Here is a 23147-nt window from a genome sequence, read left to right as displayed (position 1 = left end):
CATTTCAGGGGCCAGGTGGTGGCGCACCTGGTTGAGCGCACATGTTACAGTGTGCAAAGACCCAGGTTCGAGCTCCCGGTCCCCACCTGCAGGGGGAAAGCTTCACAAGTGGTGAAGCAGGGCTGCAGTTGTCTCTGTGTCTCTCTCCCTCTCCATCACCCCCTTCCCTCTCAATTTCTGAGTGTCTCTAACAAATAATTTTTTAAAAATGATTTTAAAAAAAGAAAGAAATTCATTTCATTAACTATAAATACATAGATATTTTATTTCAGTTTCAACTTACTGCTTCAACTGCCTCCCGAAGTCTCCGTCCAGACATTGTCCTGAATCAAGAAAATACGACTAGTTTTTTCACATTCTCAACATATGTGAAATCTATTCATAGTCTGACGGTGAAGCCCAAAGATTAGCCTGGTTTATCACATGTCAGTAGAGTGTATACAAGGGTAGGTTGACAGGAGAGGTGTTTTTCTCTCCCTAGAGGTGTTAATGGTAATAAGAGAGTTAGAGAGAGGTTGGTGGTGGTGGTGGGGTGGTGGGGTAGATAGCATAAGACTTATGCAAAGATGTGGGGGGGGCGATCTGGCTGTGACATCCTTCACCCCAGTGATCGCCAGTGTTGATTTGGCTGATCAGGCTGGCTAGGCGGGTGTCCCCTTCCTCTCTCACCCTCCATGTGTGCCCCTCCCGCAGCTGCAAGCTCGGTTGAAGAGGACGGCCTTCCCCGATAGAGACAAACCAGTCTTCAGCTGAGGGTATAAGAGTAGCTGTGGACCTCCAAACAAGCTCTCATGCCTGGCTCCAAAGTCCCAGGCTCAATCCCCCCCACCACCATAAACCAGAGGTGAGCAGCACTCTGATAAAAACAAACAAACAACAACAAAAAAAAAACTTTACAGGACCTTGTAGGGTATTGGAAGGGCTTGAGGACTTACCTCGAATGAGACAGAAAGCTGCAGTAGCACAAGTTAACTTATGTTTTTAAAAGGATGACTTAATTTGGCTTTAATTTGGCTTCATTTGGACCATACATAGCAATGAAGGAAGACAGAAGGAAAGGAGATTTTATTGAAAAATCTAAGAGAGAACCGACCAACTACAGTCTAAGTCGATGAGGGAGTAAGAGGAAGTATTAAGTAGAATATACAGACAGGACTTGCTCGAATTTTAGAAGAGATGAAGATGAGAATTCATCAATTTCTAATAATTCTAGGTTTGGCAATTGAACAACTAGACAGGTAAAATATTGTTACTTCCTGAGATAAGAAAGAGACCTTTTGCAGTCGGGAGCAAACTGAAAACGTGTGAATTCCAAAGTTCCAATCACAATTAACCACACGGCAGAGCTCACTGCAGCCTACACTGGTGATGATGTCCGCAGAGTTGACTTCTCCTCTGACTAGAGATACTCGCCTTCTCAACACCTCCACTCAACCCCTCCACTTTTCACTCATTTTGTTTTAATCTCTATGTAGACGATGGATGTTAGCATAGCAAATCGTGGTGATCATTCCACAATATCCCTAAGACAAATCTTTATTCTCTCCATGTTTAACTTCTCAAGCACTGTGTGTTGATTAGATCTCAACATCGGAAAAAAACAAATCCCTATTTCAAACACCTAGACCAATTATTCAAAGAAACATATTTTAAAATTATTTCAAATCATTCTGCTGACATAATTTACAGAATAATTTCAATTTGGATCCGATTTTCTAATTTCCATCTTTGCTTAGAGAAATGTATTCTCCGTAGACCTCACCATGGAGGTGAGCAGGGGAACATATCCGCTGTTACCAAATGAAGCACAGTGTGGCCGCAGAGAATTATGTGTCCACAATAAGAAATGACAGCGACATAAACACATACAGAGTGCACATATATTTTTGTCTGCAAAATAAAAAAAGTAAGAAGCACTTACGTAAACTCTCCAGGGATGGCGGCTATCGACAGGGACCCAAGAGTGAGAATCTGAACATCAATGATATCTGGATGCCAAGGATGAGGTTTTGACAGCTGGAGATCCCAAAAACAAAAACCATGTTAGCTGCATCCCATAAAGAATTTTGGTCCACCCTCCCAGAGGGATAAAGAATAGGGAAGCTGGGGGTGGGACAGTGGCACAGCAGGTTAAGCGTATGTAGTCCAAAGCACAAGGATCCTGGTTCAAGCCCCCGGCTCCCCACCTGTAGGGCGAGAAGCTTCACAAGCGGTGAAAGTGTCTACCTCTCTATCTTCACCTCCTCTCTCAATTTCTCTCTGTCCTATCCAATGGAAAAAAATGGCCTCAGGAGCATTGAATTTGTAGTGTAGGCACCCAGACCCAGTGATAGCCCTGAAGGCAAAAAAAAAAAAAAAAAGACTAGGGAAGCTTCCAGTGGAGGAGATGGGACAGGGAACTCTGGTGATTGGAACTGTGTGGAACGGTCCCTCTGTTATCTTACAATCTTGTTCATCATTATTAAGTCATTAATAAAAAAATAAAAATAAAGAAAACTGTGTTAGGAATACTACTCTTTCTGTGGTCAATGAAGCAATGTTCACAGAAGCTCCTTTATTAAGGAATTTAAAATGTTTATTACTCATTGTTGGCCTCTTATCTTAGTATCACTATTTCTATCTAACTCATGGTTTGTTTTCAGTGTGCTCCTCTGGTCACAACATGCTGGTCTCATATTTCAGTGCTTCTGTGTCACGCAAACTGAATGTATGTTCTCCTCAACGAAGTTGTGGGCTTTGTTATTGTGGAATGGCAATGTGGAACAAACACCCACGGGTTCTGACAATGCTTGGTGCTGAATATCCCCATGGAAAATAAACAAGAAGTTCATCATTTGAAATATGTTCATTGAACAGTTCTTTTTATTCTAACTGTTCTTTAAAGTTTCACTCATCAACTCTGACCTCAGGGTCTATGTTTTGTCAAAGGTAAATTATACATTTCCATCTTGGTGTATAGACTTCTTATCACTACTCTTTCCTTTATTCTTCTTAAAGAATTTTAATTGAATATTAGAAAGTTTACTTGTTTTTCTTTTTTTAAAAAAATATTCATTTATTTATTCCCTTTTGTTGCCCTTGTTTGATTGTTGTAGTTACTATTATTGTCATCGTTGTTGGACAGGACAGAGAGAAATGGAGAGAGGAGGGGAAGACAGAGAGGGGGGAAGAAAGACAGACACCTGCAGAACTGCTTCACCAACTATGAAGTGACTCCCCTGCAGGTGGGGAGCCGGGGGCTCGAACCGGGATCCTTAAGCCGGTCCTTGTGCTTTGCGCCAAGTGCGCTTAACCCGCTGCGCTATCGCCTGACTCCCTAGTTTTTCTATGTCAATATTCCCTGATTTTATAAACACTGGTATGTCCCTTTGACATGGAGAATGTGAAGATGTTAGTTTCAAAGAAGTGTGGGGTGTGGAAAGAAAATATAGCGTTAGTTAGTAAGCCTGCACTGTGGGAGAACCGAGGCAGGGCCATGTTGGCAGTCGGCTGGTGGGCCACTGAGGCTCCGAGCCTGCCTGACAACTCTGCCACTCCCATTAGCCACATATATATAAACAGAGGGTGATAGACAGAGAGTGGGAGAGAGAGGAAAGGAGCAGAGACAACTGCAGTATGCTCCACTGCTCCTGAAACTACCCTCCTACCGGTGGGGTCTAGGGTCTTGAACACTGGTCTTTGCTGGTGACATGTGCATTCTACTGGGTACACCACCATAGAGTCCCTGATGATGTTCCTTTTTATATGGCCTGAAATGCTTTCTCTGCAGAGTACTCTGTGAACACCTTTCCTGGAGTCAATATAAATAAAAATTATACAAGGGACAATTTTATTTTTTTAAGTTTTATTTATTTATTGGATAGAGACAGCTTGAAATCGAGAGGGCAGGAAGAGACAAAGAGGTAGATAAAAAGAGATGCACCTCAGGGCTGGGGAGATAGCATAATGGTTATGCAAAAGCCTTTCAAGCCTGAGGCTCTGAGGTCCCAGGTTCAATCCCAGCACCACCATAAGCCAGAACTAAGCAGTGTTCTGGTCTCTGTGTGTGTGTGTCTCTCTCTCTTTTTCTCTCCCTCTCTTGGTATCTTTTCCTTTTTATCTACTCTTTCTTATTAAAATAAAATAAAAAAGCGCACAGGGCGCAAAGCACAAGGAGTGGCGTAAGGATCCCGGTTCCAGCCCCCGGCTCCCCACCTGCAGGGGAGTCACTTCACAGGCAGTGAAGCAGGTCTGCAGGTGTCTGTCTTTCTCTCCTCCTCTCTGTCTTCCTCTCCTCTCTCCATTTCTCTCTGTCCTATCCTACAACGACGACATCAATAACAACTACAACAATAAAACAACAAGGACAACAAAAGGGAATCAATAAACAAATACAAAAAAATAACAATAAAATAAAAAAGAAAAGAAAAAGAGACACCTACAGCCCAGCTTCACAGCTTGCCACCCGGCCCCAGGAAACATTAAACTTATTCATTGTTTTCTATGGTTTGAGTTGATTCAGTCATTTTTATACCAGCAAAAATCTAAGATAGTTTATTTAATAGTCACACCCCTTATTCCTGAAAGCTGGGGTTGCAGGGTTTATGTTTGTTTACGTGCAGACTCTTTCTTTTTTACCTCAGGAGTAAAAGAAGGTGAAAGACATAGAGGTAGAGGGAAGGAAAGGCATCCCCAAATGGCTTCATGGTTCTTGAAGCCTCCCCCTATGTGGTATTCATATGTGGTGACCAGGGGCTCAGTCCCAGATCCTGCATTGCAAAGTATGCACTCTGCTGGGTGCACCATCTCCTGGACCCCTGGCATCTATAATTTCAATACAAAGGAAATTGATGTGAGGCTATCTGAAAATGACTTCGATGCCAAGAGAAACCCACCATTATAACTGACAGTTAACAGTTTGTAAAAACAATAGCCTAACCCTCAGAGCCATCAGGGGACTTTACCTCTCCAGTGTGAAGAAGAATGGGCTTTGGTTTGTGACATTCTTTGATTTCTTCAGAGGGTATGCCCAAGAGCTGATCCCGGATCATTTTCCAAAACGGATCCTCTTCCATTGTCCCTGGGACAAATGTGCAAATGAATAATGATGTGGAAAATGTTATTGGTTTTTACCAACATTGTACAACAATGATTAGAAAAGATCCAAAGATCTTATGACCAAAGTGCAGTAACCAAAACTAACCAAAAGAGAAGGAAAAACAGAAAATCATCAAAAGCACTCAGAACTTCCGTCACCCACGTTTAAAAATGGAACAGTCAGTCAGGCAGAAAACCAGAGAAAGGGCAAAGTGAGCAACATAACAACGTAATGGCTAGATGGACTGAACAGACACGTCGAGGACACCTCATCAGCAGAAACATGACGGAGAGTCACAGAAACGTGATCCATTCGACCTGTCAACGCCCATGTTCAGCAGGGAAGCAATTGCAGAAGCCAGTCCTTCCACCTTCTGCATCCCATAATGACCCTGGGTCCACACTCCCAGAGGGAGAAAGACTAGGAAAGCTATCAGGGGATGGGATGGGATACAGAGTTCTAGTGGTGGGAACTGTGTGGAGTTGTACCCCTCTTATCCTATGGTTTTGTCAATGTTTCCTTTTTATAAATAAAAAATTAAGTAAAAAAAAAAAGAAGAAATTAAAAGAAAAATTTAAAAAACCATGATCCATGAAACAAATTCCAACAAGATTTAAAAGGGAGAAATAATAAAAACTATTTCTTCCAACCACAATGTAATGAACTTACCAGTAAACAGAAAGCTGGAAACCCGCAAGTTAGCAGGAGTGAAAGCACATGGTCATAGGAATCTAATAGTCAAGGAAGACGCTAAAAGGAAGACAAGACTTTCAGACTGATGCCATGAACACACACACAGCAGCAGCATCCTCAAACCTGTAGGAGCACTGAGTGTGGCGTGCAGAGGGAGATTCACAGCTTGAAGTAAGAGTATTAGAAAAGGTGTCTTCATCACACACACAGACACACACACACACAAGACAACTGTCCACAAATGAAAATAGCCCGGTAAGGCTTAAGAGAGCGTTATGGCCAGCAACACGGCTGCTCTGAATAGTTTACTGCTTGTCATGTATTTGAACAAAGCTTGAGCCCAGCCTCTTGCGCACTAAAGAAAATAGTTACTGTGCTCTCTGTCTTTCTCTCTCTCTCTCTCTATTTTTCTGTCTCTCTGTCTCTCTGTCTCTTTATGTCTCTTTTTTGTCTCTCTGTCTCTCTCTCTCATTCTCTCTCTTTCTGTCTCTCTCTTTATCTCTGTCTCTCATTCTCTCTCTTTCTGTCTCTCTCTTTCTGTCTCTCTTTCTCTCCCGCTCTACTTTCTCGTTTACTAACAACAACAACAAAACATCCTTTCACTAGAGGATTTACAGTAGTCTGCCCCACAGAGTATCAGCAAGTTTCCTGGCTAAAGTAGCCAGGGGTCATCACTGTGAGGCATGTTGCTCTACCCCAAAGAACTGCTACTATGCCATCCTGGCACCGGAGGTGACAGCCCCTGAGTCCCAGGTTGACTCGGACCCCGGAGTCCCAGCCAAAAGCAGAAACAATGAAGTTTGGGCTTTACTTCAGACTAGTAAAATTAAAAATAAAAATTACCTATAAAATGGATCCTGGCCCCCACCGTCAGGAGAAGCTTCATGACTGGTGAAGCAGATCAGCAGGTATTTGTCTCTCTCCTTCTCTATCTGTCCCCCCTTTCAGTTTCTCTCTGTCCAGTCAAATAAAAGAGGAAAATAAAAAGGGGGGAAAGGATGCTGGCTGCAGGGGATTAATTGTATAGGCATCAAACCCAATGATAACCCTGATGGCAATAAAAATTAACTAACAGAACAAGCCAGAGAAAGACAAGTACCGTATATGGTTTTCCCTCACAAAAGAACAAATGAATTAAGAAGGCAAAAATAAACTTTTGGACTACAGGAACAAAGTAGCAGTTTTCAGAAGGGATGAAAATGGGAGAAGGTAAAATGGGTGCAGGGTTGAGCTTCATGACGGTAAGTGGATATTAATCTTTTGTTGGATATTAATCTTCTGTCGGCAATCACATAGTGTATGTACCTCAAATCTAGTTCATAAACCAATGCTACCTAAATTAAAACATTTCAATAAAAGTGTTTAAGGTAATTTTTAAGTTACCAGCCATAGAAAGAAATGCCAAGAGCACTTGTCTGAGGTTGAGGAGATAGCCTATTATGCAAAAAAAAAAATCCTTCCATACCTAGGGCTCTGTGGTCCCAGGTTCAAACCCCAGTACCACCAGCAATCAGAGCTGAGCAATGCTCTAGTCTTCTCTCTCTCTCTCTCATCCTCTCTCTCTCTTTCTTTCTCTCTCTTCTGTCTCTCTGTATCTTTCCTATTGAAAAAAAACTAAATAATAGGGAGTTGGGCGGTAGCGCAGTGGGTTAAGCGCACATGGCGCAAAGTGCAAGGACTGGTGTAAGGATCCCGGTTTGAGCCCCCGGCTCCCCACCTACAGGGGAGTCGCTTCAGAGGCGGTGAAGCAGGTCTGCAGGTGTCTGTCTTTCTCTCCCCCTCTCTGTCTTCCCCTCCTCTCTCCATTTCTCTCTGTCCTATCCAACAACAATGACGCCAATAATAACTACAACAATAAAACAAGAAGGGCAACAAAAGGGAATAAATAAATATTTTTTAAAAAGGAAAAAACTAAATAGTAAAGAAAGAGAATTTGTTTCTATTTGAATCAGTGGAAAGCTGACTCTCCACTCATGTATCTAAAGCACCTATCCCAGAAGTCCTGTATGAAGCAAGTTAACCCACACACCAGGATGTTTAAAAATCAGTTGTGATTTTTAGCATTTTTCCATTTGTATGCTAGCCCTTTGGTTTTTTCCTCTGGTGAAAATTCTGTCCATATCCTCCCCCCATTTTTTATTGGGGCCATTTATTTTGTTCTTGCTGAATATTAGTTATTAGTCCTTTGTCTACTACGTAACATGCAAAGATATCACTCATAGGTGGAACTTAGGAAATAAAGACATAAAGGAAGAACACAAAGTGAAACTTGGGCTGTATTTAGTGTATTGCACCAAAGCAAAGGACTCTGGGACAGGAAAGGAAGGAAGGAGACTGGTGGGGCTTTGTGGTTCTGGAACACGGTGGTGGAAAAGGGGCTAAAACTGAATGTAAGAGTGGGGCTGGGGAGATAGCATAATGGTTATGCAAAAACCACTCTCATGCCTGAGGCTCTTGTTGGTATGCTTCTAATTCTGCTTATAAGACCTTCTGTTTTGATCATCACATTAGGTTTGCTTGTATTGCTTAACGCTGTGGTCTATTTGCATAATCATTGTTTTCATTGTTTTAGTCCCCACTGAGCTCTTTTTCCACTCCGCCCCCTCTCCTAGTCACACCCTGTTTTCCACCGTTTAATCCCCATTGGTTTGCACTCTCTTTAGCTCCACCCCCTCTTCATCACATCCTGTTTTACACCCTCCCACTTCCTTTCTGGAGAGTATAAATGCAGATGAATAAAGCCAGCACAGCATTGCACTGCATTGCATTGCATCCCAGCTCAGCCATGAGTCCCTGGTCGTCTCTCTCCCGCCCGTGAAGCTAGCCCAGCATCTGGCGCCCAAACAGGTACCAGCAGCCTCTGAGGTCTCAGGTTCAATCCCCAGCACCACCTAGTGCTCTGGTGACTCTGTCTGTTTTTCTCTGTATCTCTCTCCCCCATATCTCTCACTGAAATAAAGTAAATAAAATGTTTTTAAGAGACTAAAAAAAAAATATTGGGGGTTAGAGTGTTTCACAGACACTTATCACAGGAAGATGAGAGGTTATACCCATGTCAACAGCTGCACTGTAATCCATTAATCCACTGTGATCTCAATAAAGAAAGAACAAAAATTAAAGGTAAGAACAGTAGCCAGGGAAGTGACTTCATCTAATACTGGGTAGAGTGCAGGATCTCCAAGCATGGGATGTGATCCTCATCACTGCCTATACTGGAGAAGAGCTCTGTTTGTTCTCTCTCTCTCTCTCTTTCTCTGTCATTACATGGGTAAATCTTCTCCAAAATGGAATAAACAGTGAATGTGTTGACAACCATTAAAGTGTATTAAGAAATGGAATTCAAAGAACCTAGAAGCATAGCTCTCACCAAACTCCAACTCACCCTGTGAGAAATTAAGGCCTCCAACTCCGTCAATCGTCCCAGCTGCAAAACTGTAGCCCAGTGCAGGCTTACACGTCTTTACCTACCAGCGAGGTCGTGACATAAGAACAAAACAAGAGCAAAAGCAACGTCAGTAGCAACGAAGTGGATCGTCAAGGTACCCAGTCATGACGTTGAGCCCAGAGGTTCACCCTTGCTGCCTACTCAATGTGAAGTGTGCAGAGCTTACTGTGTGTGTAGAGTTGAGCCACACGGTGACGTCAGACATATTCACCCACTGATGAGCTGAAGCCAGGGACCCAGTCACCTCCTGGGAGGCAGAAGCATACAGTTCCTGCAAAACCCAGGGACCCATTGTTAGAAGCCTAAGAGCTCGAATGAATACTATCAACTTTATCAAATAAGTACCAACCGGATAAAACATTTCACAGCCATATTTTATCTTGATATCTGCTTGGAAATTGCTACTTGGCCCCTGGATCTGCCTCCCAGCCCCACACCCATGGGCTTCACAGGAACGGAGGTCTGTGTCAATTTAGCACAAATAGGAAATTCTGATTGGGCTCAGACAAAAGCTACTAAAGTCAGGAGACCCTTGGAAAAGACCAAAAATAGATGTCTTAGTTACTTTCCACACAAAGACCATTAGTTCCACCTGCTCTATTCTTATCTTTAGATTCCTGATTATTAAACAATTTGTCCTACTTTATATCTTAGCGCTTTTCAGCCACCAAGTTGCAGATGTTACCATGATGCCAGCCTGACTTCCCTGGGCAGATGACCTTACCAATGCGTCCTGGTACCCCACCTCCCAGAGTCCTGCCCCACTAGGGAAAGAGAGAGAGAGGCTGGAGGTGTGGGTCCACCTGCCAACACCCATGTCCAGTGGAGAAGTAATTACAGAAGCCAGAACTCCCACCTTCTGCACTTCAGTGATCTTTGGTCCATTCTCCCAGAGAGAGAATAGGGAAGTTTCCAGTGGAGAGGATAAGACCAGGAACTGTGGTGGTGGGAACTGTCTGGAGTTGTACCCCTGTTATCCTATGGTCTTATGAATCATTATTAAATCACTAGTAAAAAATTTTAAAAGGGAGGGAGGAGCAGGCATACTGTTTCCTCCAACATTTATTGGAACCTTGGTTAAATATGAGTACAAATGAGAACACCTTCTTCAGCCACATCAGCCCAACCTAGGCAGGGATACAGGGGGTGAGTCTTCTTTTCTCCCATTATAGACAACACATTAAAATAATAATAATAAATTTTACAAGAGAAGAAGGAGGAGAAGGATGAGGAGGAGGAGGAGGAGGAAGAGGAGGAGGGAAAAGAAGAAGAAGAAGAAGAAGAAGAAGAAGGAGAAGGAGAAGGAGAAGGAGAAGGAGAAGAAGAAGAAGGGAGGGAGGGAGGGAGGGAGGGAGGAAGGAAAAAGAAAATCATACAGTCTGCCTGAAGCAAGCACTCTGAGTCTTCCTGGTTCCTTTGTTTGACATGAACTGCGTGTGAGAAGCCAGATAGAAGTGGCCAGAAAGAGGTGCTGTGAGGGTAGTGGAAGCTGCCCTCTCACCAACACAGAAGAGCTTCCAGTCTTTGAGACTCCCCAGCACAGCTTGGAGCCTTACCATTCTCCTTACTGTTATCAAAGCCCCAGTAAATAATGTCCTTGAATTTTTTAAAAATATTTTTTATATTTATTCCTTTTGTTGCCCTTGTTGTTTTATTTTTGTAGTTATTACAGTTGTTGTTATTGATGTCGTTGGATAGGACAGAGAGAAATGGAGAGAGGAGGGGAAGACAGAGAGGGGGAGAGAAAGACAGACACGTGCAGACCTGCTTCACCACCTGTGAAGCGGCTCCCCTGCAGGTGGGGAGCCGGGGGCTCGAACAGGAATCCTTACGAAGGTCCTTGTGCTTTGCACCATCTGCACTTAACCTGCTGCGCTACTGCCCGACTCCCACATCCTTGAATTCTAACATGGCTTTGAATGAAAATGAGAGAGACTGGGCTCGCAGCTTACCTTGGCTCGCTCATACAGGAGGTGCCCTATCATCTGAGTGCTCTCCAGCATATCTTGGCCCGGTCCCGAGGCCATGCACATTTCAGGCTAGAACAACATGGGGGGAGACTTGATCTGAGTAAATGGAGGAGCTGCTTTCAAGGACAGAAACTGACAAGTGAGTCGAGGCAAGTCATTCTTAAGCCACACGCCAGCATTTCTGTTCAGGCATTCTCTCAATTGCCAAGCTACAAATAAAACCAAACAAACAAACAGAAAAGAACAGAATACTTCATGGGATTGGAGTAGTGGATATCTTTTAGAAACAGGACCAGGTGGTGGCACACCTGGCTAGCGCACACACCACCATGTGCAAGACTGGAGCTTGTGTCCTCACTCCACACCTGCAGGGAGGAAGCTTCACAAGCAACAAGGCTGGTCTGCAGGTGTCTGTCTTTCTCTTCCTCTCTCTGTCTTCCCTCCCCTTTCAATTGCTCTCTGTCCAATCAAATAAAAATAGAAAGAATAGATAGATAGATAGATAGATAGATGATAGATAGATAGATAGATAGATAGATAGATAGATAAAATGGCAGCAAAAGAGTAGTGGATTCATAGTGCATGCACCAAACCCCAGTGATAACCCTGGTGGGGAAAACTAAAAACTATTCCAGCACCTCACTTTTAAAAATAAAGACGTTGAGGTTCAGATGATTTAGAGTATATGCCAGAGTTCATACTGGCAGCTAATATCTAAATGAAGATTTCATTTAAACCCACACCTCTCCATTGGTTAAACCTCTTTCGACATATGTGTCCTCCTCCTCATCATCAACTCCAATTTTGCTAAAATTATAGCAGAACCACCTGTTGATCCTTTGAGCAAAAGAAACCAGGCAGCCAGAGGCTAGCTCACCCAGTGGGGTGTATTATTTGCCTTGTCTAGGGCCCAGCCTGACATGGGAGGTGCTACTGGGGCTCTTCCTGTCTTTGGCTGGTAACAGTCCGGAAGTTTACCAGTAGAGGAACTACCACCAGTCTGCTTTACCAACAAAAAGATGGCTTAAAGGAGGAGAGGACTCCCCTAAGACTCACCAAATGCAACTGTGAGTCTCCATTGCTACTGCCCTTAGAGGCTGGAGCAGCAGGGGGGAGGCCCTGTGCTGACACCAGGGGACAGAGAACTAACCAAGAAACTCAGAAGAGCTACACCTTGGTGGCCTAGCAGTGGGGCTGTATAGAGGGAGCCTTTCCACATTGATATCTTGATTAGAACATGATGAAACATTGCCTCATAACTTACAGACTATAAATGGGGCTTGTTTACAAACTTACAGGGCCCAACAGTGCTGCCTGGCTTGGCAGAGAAGCTGAATTGAGCCTGGAGCTTTGGATCCTTAGGATATGAGAGTCTCTTTGCATAAGCACTGTGCTATCTCTCCCCCACCCCCTTTATCTCTTGATCAGGAGTGTGGGATTAAGAAGCCTACTTATAGTTTAAAAGACCTGAGGATCCCATAGCCTACAAGGAAGAAAAAGAACAAAAGAGGCTTTAACAGCTTCTGTGCTCCAACTCAGAGATTTAAATAATATTGAAGCAACTATTAATTTCCACAACTGTGAACTCTTTAAGTACCTTACTTAGACACAAGTCAATCCAGGCAGGAGTGATCAGTAATTTGAAAAGTGCTGACAGAGGGACCTCACAACATACTACATAGAATTGTTAAACCAACAAGAAAAAATACTGGAGAAATGAGCCAGGATAGGAGTCCATTTTGAAGCACAAAATAGTGAGGTCAACATCCAAATGCTTGTTAAGGAAATAGTCACAGGAGTGAGTAAAGAGTTTGAAAGACTTGTCATCAGAAATGCAGAAACAACAAATGAGACTCTGGAAGAACACACTAATGATCTGTCGAGGTTATTAGAGAGCTGAAATCTGAAATCGCTGAGCTAAGAACACAGCTAGCTGAACAAACTAACACAGGATCAGAACATGGTAACAAAATAGATGGACTCCAGAAAACAGTAAAGGGGAGAGAGAATAGAATAAATGAGGCTGAAGACAGAATTAGCAAGATTGAGGACAAATTAGAGAAAACTCAGAAAGAAGTAAGAAATCTCGAAAACAGATTAAGAGATACTGAAAACAATAACAGAGACATGTGGGATGACTTCAAAAGAAATAATACATGCATCACTGGCTTACCAGAGAAATAAAGAAAATAAGGGGAAGAAAGCATTCTTCAGGACATAATAGCTGAGAATTTCTCTAGTCTAGACAACATAAAAAGCATAAAGGTAAAAGAAGCCCAGAGGGTCCCAAACAGAATTAATCTAGACATAAAGACACCAAAACATATCATATTTAGAATGGGAAAGAATAAGGATAAAGAAAGGATCCTGAAGGCTGCAAGAGAAAAACAAAGAGTCACCTACACAGGAAACCCCCTAAGATTAGCAGCAGACTTCTCCGCACAAACACTACAGGTCAGAAGATATCTATTGAGTGCTCAATGAGAAAGGCTTTCAGCCAAGACTACTGTATCCTACTAGACTGTCATTTAGATTATATGGAGGCATCAAAACATTCTCAGAGAAGAAACAGTAGAAAGAATCAACTATCACCAAGCCTGCCATGAAAGAAGTCCTGAAAGGTCTCCTATAAAGTCAGACCACCATAAATAGGCCATATATCAAAACACTCTAAAAATCTACAATAATGGTGCTAAAATATTTTCAATCTATACTATCAGTAAATGTCAATAGCCTGAATGCACCTATTAAAAGGGAACAGAGTAGGAATATGGATCAGAAAACATAACTCAACAATATACTGTCTACAGGAAACCCACCTAACTCAATAAGACAACCACAGACTCAAGTGAAAGGATGGAAAAATATCATACCAGCCAATGCCCCCCAAAAAGGGGCAGGAAGAGCTATTCTCATATCTGAAATGATAAACATTAAAATAAATAAAATTAAAAAGCTAGGGATGGACATTACTTAATGCTCAGAGGATTAGTCAGTCAAAAGGAGTTAGCAATTATTAACATCTATGTACCCAATGGGAAGCCATCTAAATACATCAAACATCTACTGAAAGAGCTACAGCATTGTATTAACAGCAACACAATCATAGTAGGGGACTTCAACACCCCACTCTCTCCACTGGACAGATCATCCAAGCAGAAAATAAAGACATGAGGAAGCTAAATGAGGAGATAGATAAGCTAGAACTATTCGACATTTTCAGAGTCATTCACCCCAAGAAACTGCAATAAACATCCTGTTCAAGTCCACATGGGTCATTCTCAAGGATAGACCATAAGGCCACAAAGACAGCAACAGCAAATTCAAGAGCATTTAAATCACCCCAAGCATCTTCTCAGACCACAGTTGAATTAAACTAGTACTTAACAATCAACAAAAGATTAGTAGTAGCCCCAAAACAACTACTGGGTCAAAGGTGAAATAAAGTAAGGAATCAAAATGTTTTGAGAGTTCAATGAAAATTAAGACACAAGTTATCAAAATATTTGGGATACAGCTAAGGCAGTACTGAGAGGGAAGTTCATAGCCATACAAGAACACATTAAGAAACAAGAAAAAGCACAAATAAACAACCTGACTGAAAACCTTAAAGACCTAGAAGAAGAACAACAAAGGAACCCTAAAGCAACCAGACGAGCAGAAATAACTGAAGATAGGGCAAAAATAAGTAACACTGAAAATAAGAAAATCATACGAAAGATCAACAAATGTAAATGTTGGTTCTTCAAAAGAGTGAACAAAATTGACAAAACATTAGCCAGACTCACAAAACAAAAAACAGAGAAGACCCAAATAAATCAAATCATAAATGAAAGAGGAGATATCACACCAGACACAGCAGAAATTCAACATATCATGTGAGGCTTCTATGAACAACTATATGCCACAAAGTTATAGAACCTGGAAGAAATGGATGATTTCCTAGCTACCTAAAAACTTCCAAAATTAAATAAAAAGGAACTAGATAATAGGAACAGGCCCACTACAGCCAAAAAAATTGAAACAGTCATCAAAAACCTTCCCAAGAATAAAGTCCTGGACCAGGTGGTTTTACAAATGAACTCTACAAAACTTTGAAGGAAGAGTTAATACCACTACTTTTTAAAAGTGTTCCAGAAAATTGAAGACACTGGAATCCTCCCTTCCAGCTTCTATGAAGCCAACATTGCTCCGATATAAAAAGCAGACAGGGACACAACCAAAAAATAAAACTACAGATGAATATCTCTGATGAACATAGATGCGAAAATATTGAACAAAATTCTAGCCAACCAGATACAGCAGTATATTAAAAATATTGTTCATCATGACCAAGTAGGGTTTATGCCAGGGATGCAAGGTAGGTTTAATATGCATAAATCAATGAACATGATCCACCACATCAATCAAAGCAAGACCAAAAACTACATGGTCATATAAGTAGATACAGAGAAAGCCTTTGACAAAATCCCAAACCCCTTTATGATCAAAATGCTACAAAAAATGGGAATAGATGAAAAATTCCTCAAAATAGTGTTGTTTATATATAGCAAACCTACAGCCAACATCATATTCAATGGTGAAAAACTGGAAGTATTTTCCTTCAGATCAGGTACTAGACATGGCTGCCCACTGTCACCAGTGTTGGAAGTTCTTGCCATAATCATCAGGCTGGAGCAAGGAATTAAAGGGATACAGATTGGTAAAGAAGTCAAACTCTCCCTATTTGCAGATGACATGATAGTATACATAGAAAAACCTAAGGAATCCAACAAAAAGCTTTTGGAAATCATCAGGCAATAAAGTAAGGTGTCAGGCTACAAAATTAACATTCAAAAGTCAGTGGCATTCCTCTATGCAAACACTTAAGTTATAAGAAGATGAAATCCAGAAATCAATTCATTTTACTATAGCAACAAAAACAGTAAAATATCTAGGAATAAACCTATCCAAAGATGTAAAAGACTTGTATACTGAAAATTATGAGTCACTTCTCAAGGAAATTGAAAAAGACACAAAGAAGTGGAAAGATATTCCATGTTCATGGGTTGGAAGAATTAACATCATCAAAATGAATATACTACCCAGAGCCATCTACAAATTTAATGCTATCCCCATCAAGATCCCAACCACAATTTTTAGGAGAATAGAACAAATGCTACAAGTGTTTATCTGGAACCAGAAAAGACCTAAATTGCCAAAACAATCTTGAGAAAAAAGAACAGAACTGGAGGCATCACACTCCCAGATCTCAAACTGTATTATAGGGCCATTGTCATCAAAATTGCTTGGTACTGGAACATGAACAGACACACTGACCAGTGGAATAGAATTGAGAGCCCAGAAGTGAGCCCCCACACCTATGGACATCTAATCTTTGACAAAGGTGCCCAGACTATTAAATGGGGGGAAATAATTCTCTTTAACAAATGGTGTTGTATAAAATGGGTTGAAACATGCTGAAGAATGAAAGTGAACCACTATATTTCACCAAACACAAAAGTAAATTCCAAGTGGATCAAGCACTTGGATGTTAGACCAGAAAATATCAGATGCTTAGAGGAAAATATTGGCAGAACTCTTTTCTGCATAAATTTTAAGGACATCCTCAATGAAACAGATCCAATTACAAAGAAGACTAAGGCAAGCATAAACCTATGGAACTACATCAAATTAAAAAGCTTCTGCACAGCAAAAGAAACCACTACCCAAACCAAGAGACTCCTCACAGAATGGGAGAAGATCTTTACATGCCATACATCACAGTTTAATAACTAAATATACAAAGAGTTTGCCAAAGTCAACAACAAGAAAACAAATGACCCAATCCAAAAATGGGGGGAGGACGTGGACAGAATATTCTCCACAGAAGAGATCCAAAAGGCCGAGAAATATATGAAAAAATGCTCCAAGTCTTTGATTGTCAGAGAAATGCAAATAAAGACAACAATGAGATACCACTTCACTCCTGTGAGAATGTCACACAACAGAAAAGGTAACAGCAACAAATGCTGGAGAGGTTGTGGGGTCAAAGGAACCCTCCTGCACTGCTGGTGGGAATGCAAATTGCTTCAACCCCTGAGGAGAGCAGTCTCGAGAACTCTCAGAATTCTAGAAATGGACCTACCCTATGATCCTGCAATTCCTCTCCTGGGGATATATCCTAAGGAACCCAACACACCCATCCAAAAAGATCTGTGTACACATATGTTCTTAGAGCACAATTTGTAATAGCCAAAACCTGGAAGTAACCCAGGTGTTCAACAATAGATGAGTGGCTAAGCCAGCTGTGGTCTAGATACACAATGGAATACTACTCAGCTGATAAAAACAGTGAAATCACCGTTTTCAGCTGATCTTGGATGGACCTTGAAAAATTCATGTTAAGTGAAATAAGTCAGAAACAGAAGGATGAGTATGGGATGATCTCACTCTCAGGCAGAAGTTGGAAAACAAGATCAGAAGAGAAAACACAAGTAGAACCTCAACTGGAATTGGCGTGTTGCACCAAAGTAAAAGACTCTGGGGTGGGTGTGGGGGAGAGTACAGAGAAGGAATGTCAGTGATATCTCTGAAAGGGTAAGGGTGGAGGGGAGTTACAAGTGTTAGCACTTAGACTTTTTACTACTCTCTGATTCCATTCAAGTTATCATTTTTTGGTCTGTCTGTCCTTCCAGATTCTGGCTACCAGAAACATCTCAGGCAGGCATTTTGAGGCATTAACTTGTGACTTTAGCTATGCCAAGGCAAAATGTTCCAGACTGTCTATGTTTGGGCAAAGATACTGAGAAACTTTACATTATTACATTGTCTCATCATTCAAAAAAAATTTAACATTCAATCAAATGGAATATATATATGTAAGTTGACCCAAAAGCATATGCCTAAATTAAAGATAAATATTTAAACATAAGGTCCATATGAGACACAAAAGCAAAAAAAGGAATAATCATAATTACTTTTGTCATGATCACCTACCCCACCAATGGGACAGGAACTGTTGGCGTTATCACAGGACTCTCCCGTGTTGATACAATGTGGGCCGAGAATGTTGGGAGACACATCTCCTAGATTTGATGAAGCAAAAGCTGCCACATACGGTCCCTGTAAAAACCAGAAACATCTTACCGACTCTTCTTGGTTTCCCATCATAACTCTCATCACAAACAGGAAAAGCATCCAGTCCACTCTGCTGAACTCTTCAAAAGTGTTTGCCCATATTAGGAGGACGTACAACATTCTAACTGCTGAAAAGTCTCACGTAGCACACAATCATATTACGATTCCCAATCAAGCACTTCCAAGTAAGAGTGTTTCCATCTTGTACCCCAAACAGGAACATTTTGTCAAATAAACACCATGTAAAATGAGTTATCAAACATCAACCCGTCAATCTGCTGTCCATTGGTGTATCTGGAGGACAGAGGTCCCTTTCACTTTGAAAAATAGCCATGGACACAGGAGAGCTGCTCATGTCACCATGCTTGGGGGCCTGGGCTTAACCGTCCAGCCAACACTTGGGAGCACCATGCAGAGTGAAAGCTTCACCAGATGTGTACAGAGCTATGATGGCTCTCCCTCAGTGGATCTTCTCCTCTCTCTATCTCACTCTAAAACAAACAACAACAACAACAAATAAAAAGAGGACAGAGATACAGGGGGCTGGCAAAAATGAGAGACTATCAGGAGGTAGAATAATGCAAGTAGTGAAAAGCCTCAAAGATGATCCCAGTGGTAAAAATAGTACTGTTTTTTTGTTTGTTTGTTTGTTTGTTTGTTTTTTACTATGAGAGGCCAGGAATAAAGCATAGTGGAAACATACAGGACTTGCCCAAGAGAGGTATCAGGATTGATCCCCAGAACTTATCTCCAATAGCCAGAGCTGACTGGCGTTCTGGACAAAACTTGAAAATAAATTAATTTAAAATTATCTAAATGACAATGAAATTATCATATCACTTAAAAATGAAGAAAAACTATCCAAATTTTCCCACTATATAATTGAACCAAAATATAGTATCCACTATTCAGATCAGTCCTCTATATGTCTTTTCCTTATCTCCCCAATCTGAAAAATTACAAAAAGATCTTTAAAGTGGTCAACAGTACTAGCTGAAAGCCAATGGACCTAGCATCCCACCTTTAATGCCTTTAATTTTCTTTGGTAAAATAGTAAGGGTTAGAGAGACAGCATCGTTGCTACGCAAAAGACTTTCATGCCTGAGATTCTGAGATCCCAGGTTCAATCCCAGCACCACCATCAGCCAGAGTTGACCAGTGTGCTGGCATTTATCTCTGCATTATTAAAAGAAAAAGAAAGAAAGAAAGAAAGAAAGAAAGAAAGAAAGAAAGAAAGAAAGAAAGAGAGAGAAAGAGAAAGAAACATATCAGATATCATATGTCTTTTCTAAAACAAAACAAATATGATCACATATCTCCAAGTGCAAAATACCCAGTCATTAGTTTTAAGCGATACTTTCATTCTTTTGCCTAAAATACAAACTAAATTTGAGACTTTTCTGAGCTTTTGCCTTGGCTCTTTGGTGAAGGTTATTTACTTTGCCTCCCTATTCTACCAGGCAATTCCTCTCCAAATATCACAGAGAAAAAAACATATATTTGGAAAGGTCTATATGCACCTATGTTCTTGGGAACATTATTTGTAATGGCCAGAATTTGGAAGTAACCCAAATGTCCAACAACAAATGTGCAGTTACGGATGTTCACACACACACACACACACACACACACACAACTTAGATGGAACTTGAAGGAATCATGTTAAGTGAAATAAGCTGGAAGGAGGACAAATACCAGGTGATCCCCCTCATAGTTGGGACTTTAACAAACAAAAAAGGGGGAAAAAACAGGATAAAGCTTAATTAGATATTATATATCACAGCAAATCAAAGACCGTAAAAGAAGGAGGCCTAAGAGCTGAAAAGTAGTAGGGGGCTGGGGGAAAACCCAAGTTCTTAAGGTGGAGAGACTGAACAAGTCAGTTGAGGATGTGGTATGCTGATACCTGTCATGGGAAGATGTGAAACTCGACACCTTATGACAAAAACAGTTTTGTGAATCAACATTTCCCTAGTCATCTGTTAAAAAAAGAAGACTAAAATTAACAAGTAGAGTTTTGTCACAAAAAAAGTTAAATGATTCGACTGAATGCTTGTGGGCTAAACTCTCTGCAACGGAGCATTTGTTTTAGACAAAGCCCAGAACTCAGCATTTGGGTTTAGATGTTGAGCTCAAACAGGACAGCATTCCACCTCCCACTACTCTATCTGCAAACCAGTGATTTACAGACAACCAAGGAGTTGCTTAGTGTAGCAAGGGCTAGAGTCCTGATGCCCACCTCTGACCCTGTCACCACAGCATTTCAAAGTTACAAAAACAAGGTTGATAGATTAGAGCTGTTGCTGACAAGGCCTTAAAGAAGAAAAGCAGAACAAAATCTCTGAAAGGAACATCACCAGTAAGTTACATCTGTGCCAGTAACAAGGATTTATCATCTGTCATTCACGCTCTTACACCAGTGAGAAGGTACTTAATACTTTTGCAGCTCTGAAAACAAAAGCAAGCATCAGCAGTTTATTCAATATCCAACTGGATATAAAACTAGCCTATTGCAAAAATCCTGAACTTGAGGGTGCAGTGAATGGTATACACATATGTGTAAGTGTGAAACTATACTACAGAAGTCTTCTAATTGTATAAATCAATAGTAAATCAATAATTATAGGGGGTAGTTTAAACTCTAAAATTGCCCCATTTATTTTATTTTATTTATTATTGAATAGATACAGAGAGAAATTAAGAGGGGAGGGGGAGCTAAAGAGGGAGAGAGACATCCCTGCTTCACCACTTGCAAAGCTTTCCCTCTGTAGGTGGGACCAGGGGCTTGAACCCAGGTCGTACACACTGTAGTGTGTGCCCCCATTTCCTTTCCCAATGAACTGCAACTTTATGAAATTATCAATGTAAATATCATTTGAGACAGAGTTCATAGTCATTTTTAATTTTTCTTTATTATTATTATTATTTATTTTCCCTTTTGTTGCCCTTGTTGTTTATCATTGTTGTCGTTGTTGTTATTGCTGTCGTTGTTGGATAGGACAGAGAGAAATCAAGAGAGAAGGGGGATACAGAGAGAGGGAGAGAAAGACAGACACCTGCAGACCTGCTTCACCTCCTGTAAAGCGACTCCCCTGCAGGTGGGGAGCCGGGGTTCCTTATGCCTGTCCTTGTGCTTCATGCCATGTGCACTTAACCCACTGTGCTACTACTCGGCTCCCCAATTTTTAATTTTTCTTTCCATATTTGGGAAGTTAGAAAATTATTTTTACCTAAGTATATCACGAAGTTACACCCAGGATAACACTTTACTCTCAAGATTAGCACCAACTACTCTGAACATGAAGTACATGATACTCAAAGAGCTAACATGACAGTTCCAAGGACATAGATTCTCACCTCTCCAGGAAGGTGTCCTCGGTTCTTATCTTGTTCAAAAAGGTAAGCTGCATAGCCCACGTTGTCGCTGTTGACCAGATGGTTGCTGTTGTTCATACTGACGGGGTGGACGGCAAACCAGCTGTAAAGAAGCAAGAAGCTCTCGGTTAGTAGAGAGAGCTAGAGAACAGAGTCCAAAAATGGGAGTTTCCAGGCTTTGGGTGGCATGGAACTATAGCACATAACCTTAAAGTCTTGTAAGCCACTGTTAAACTACGAATAAAAATTACACTAAAAGACATCACAAGATCTTTTTTCAACAAAGAAAAATAATTTTAATACTAGACATTTATATTTAGGCTTTTTCATCATTAATGACCTTTAACTACAAGTTACATTTTCAAGAAGTTTGAATATTTATTTAACTTAAAATACAAAATTCTTGACAAAACCTTAGCCAGACTCAGTAAAAAAAAAAAAAAAAAATGGAGAAGATTCAAAATATAGAATTGTAAATGATAGGGTAGATATCAAAACAGACACCACAGAAATCCAAAATACCCTGTGAAGCTTCTGTGAACAACTATACGCTATCAAGCTAGAGAACCTGGGAGAAATGGAAGAATTCCTAGAAACGTATATCCTTCCAAAGCTGAACCTGGAAGAACTACAGAACCTAAATACATGAATCACAAAGAAATCGAAACAGTTACTAAAAATCTTCCCAACAATAAAAGTGCAAAACCAGATGGCTTTACAAATGAATTCTACAAAACCTTCAGGAAACAGTTAGTACCTCTACTTTTAAAGCTCCTCCAAAAAAAAAATCAAAAATACAGGAACACTCCCTTCCAGCTTCTATGAAGCCAATATCACCCTGATACCCAAAGCAGATAGGGACACAACAAAAAAAAGGAAAACTATAGACCAATATCTCTGATTAGCATAGATGTTAAAATACTGAACAAACTCCTAGCCATGAATACAGCAGTATCTCAAAAAGACTGTTCACCATGACCAAGTGGGATTTATCCCACTAAGGCTGGTTCAGTATACGTAAGTCAATTGGTGTGGTTCACCACATCAAAAATAAGCACAGCTCAGTAGATATAGAGGAAGCCTTTGACATAATCCAACATCCTTTCACAATCAAAACACTACAAAAAAATGAGAATAGATACTCTATGCCCTAATATAGCTTTCTAGACCTATTCTTAAATATGACACCATCTTCCCAGGCAATGTTTCAGCCCACTTGCAAGTTAGCTATCCGGCTCAGGCAAAAATTACTAAAGTCCTGGGCACCTAAGAACATATCTAAAATAGACTTCCTAGCTTCTCCCATCCTAAAATCCCTATTCTTATTTGTCTATTCTTACCTTTTGGTTCCTACCTATTAAATTTCCTGTCCTGCTTTATATTTTACCACCTTTCAGCCACCAAGTTACAGATGCTACTATGATTTCATCCAAACCTCACCCATGTATACCGCAACCTCCCCTCCCCA

General features: G+C 40.9%; 1 protein-coding gene across 3 annotated transcripts in view; it reads right to left on the bottom strand.

The window, feature by feature from the left end:
• The window catches only part of ASAH2 (N-acylsphingosine amidohydrolase 2), a 50334-nt gene extending 27546 nt beyond the window's left edge, over positions 1-22788 (bottom strand). For all 3 annotated transcript variants that reach the window (XM_060188188.1, XM_060188309.1, XM_060188251.1), the window contains exons 1-8: positions 21662-22788; positions 18164-18289; positions 11168-11254; positions 9382-9486; positions 9153-9234; positions 4944-5059; positions 1922-2016; positions 284-323 (exon numbers count right to left, since the gene is read on the bottom strand). In XM_060188188.1, the coding sequence (XP_060044171.1) occupies positions 284-323; positions 1922-2016; positions 4944-5059; positions 9153-9234; positions 9382-9486; positions 11168-11254; positions 18164-18289; positions 21662-21757 (747 nt within the window). In that variant the 5' untranslated portion in view covers positions 21758-22788. The remainder of the gene's footprint in view (positions 1-283; positions 324-1921; positions 2017-4943; positions 5060-9152; positions 9235-9381; positions 9487-11167; positions 11255-18163; positions 18290-21661) is intronic.
• Positions 22789-23147: the final 359 nt, after the last annotated feature.

The sequence above is a fragment of the Erinaceus europaeus genome, chromosome 1 (assembly GCF_950295315.1).
Source record: "Erinaceus europaeus chromosome 1, mEriEur2.1, whole genome shotgun sequence".
Lineage (NCBI taxonomy): Eukaryota > Metazoa > Chordata > Mammalia > Eulipotyphla > Erinaceidae > Erinaceus > Erinaceus europaeus.
This window is presented reverse-complemented; position numbering and strand designations above follow the sequence as displayed.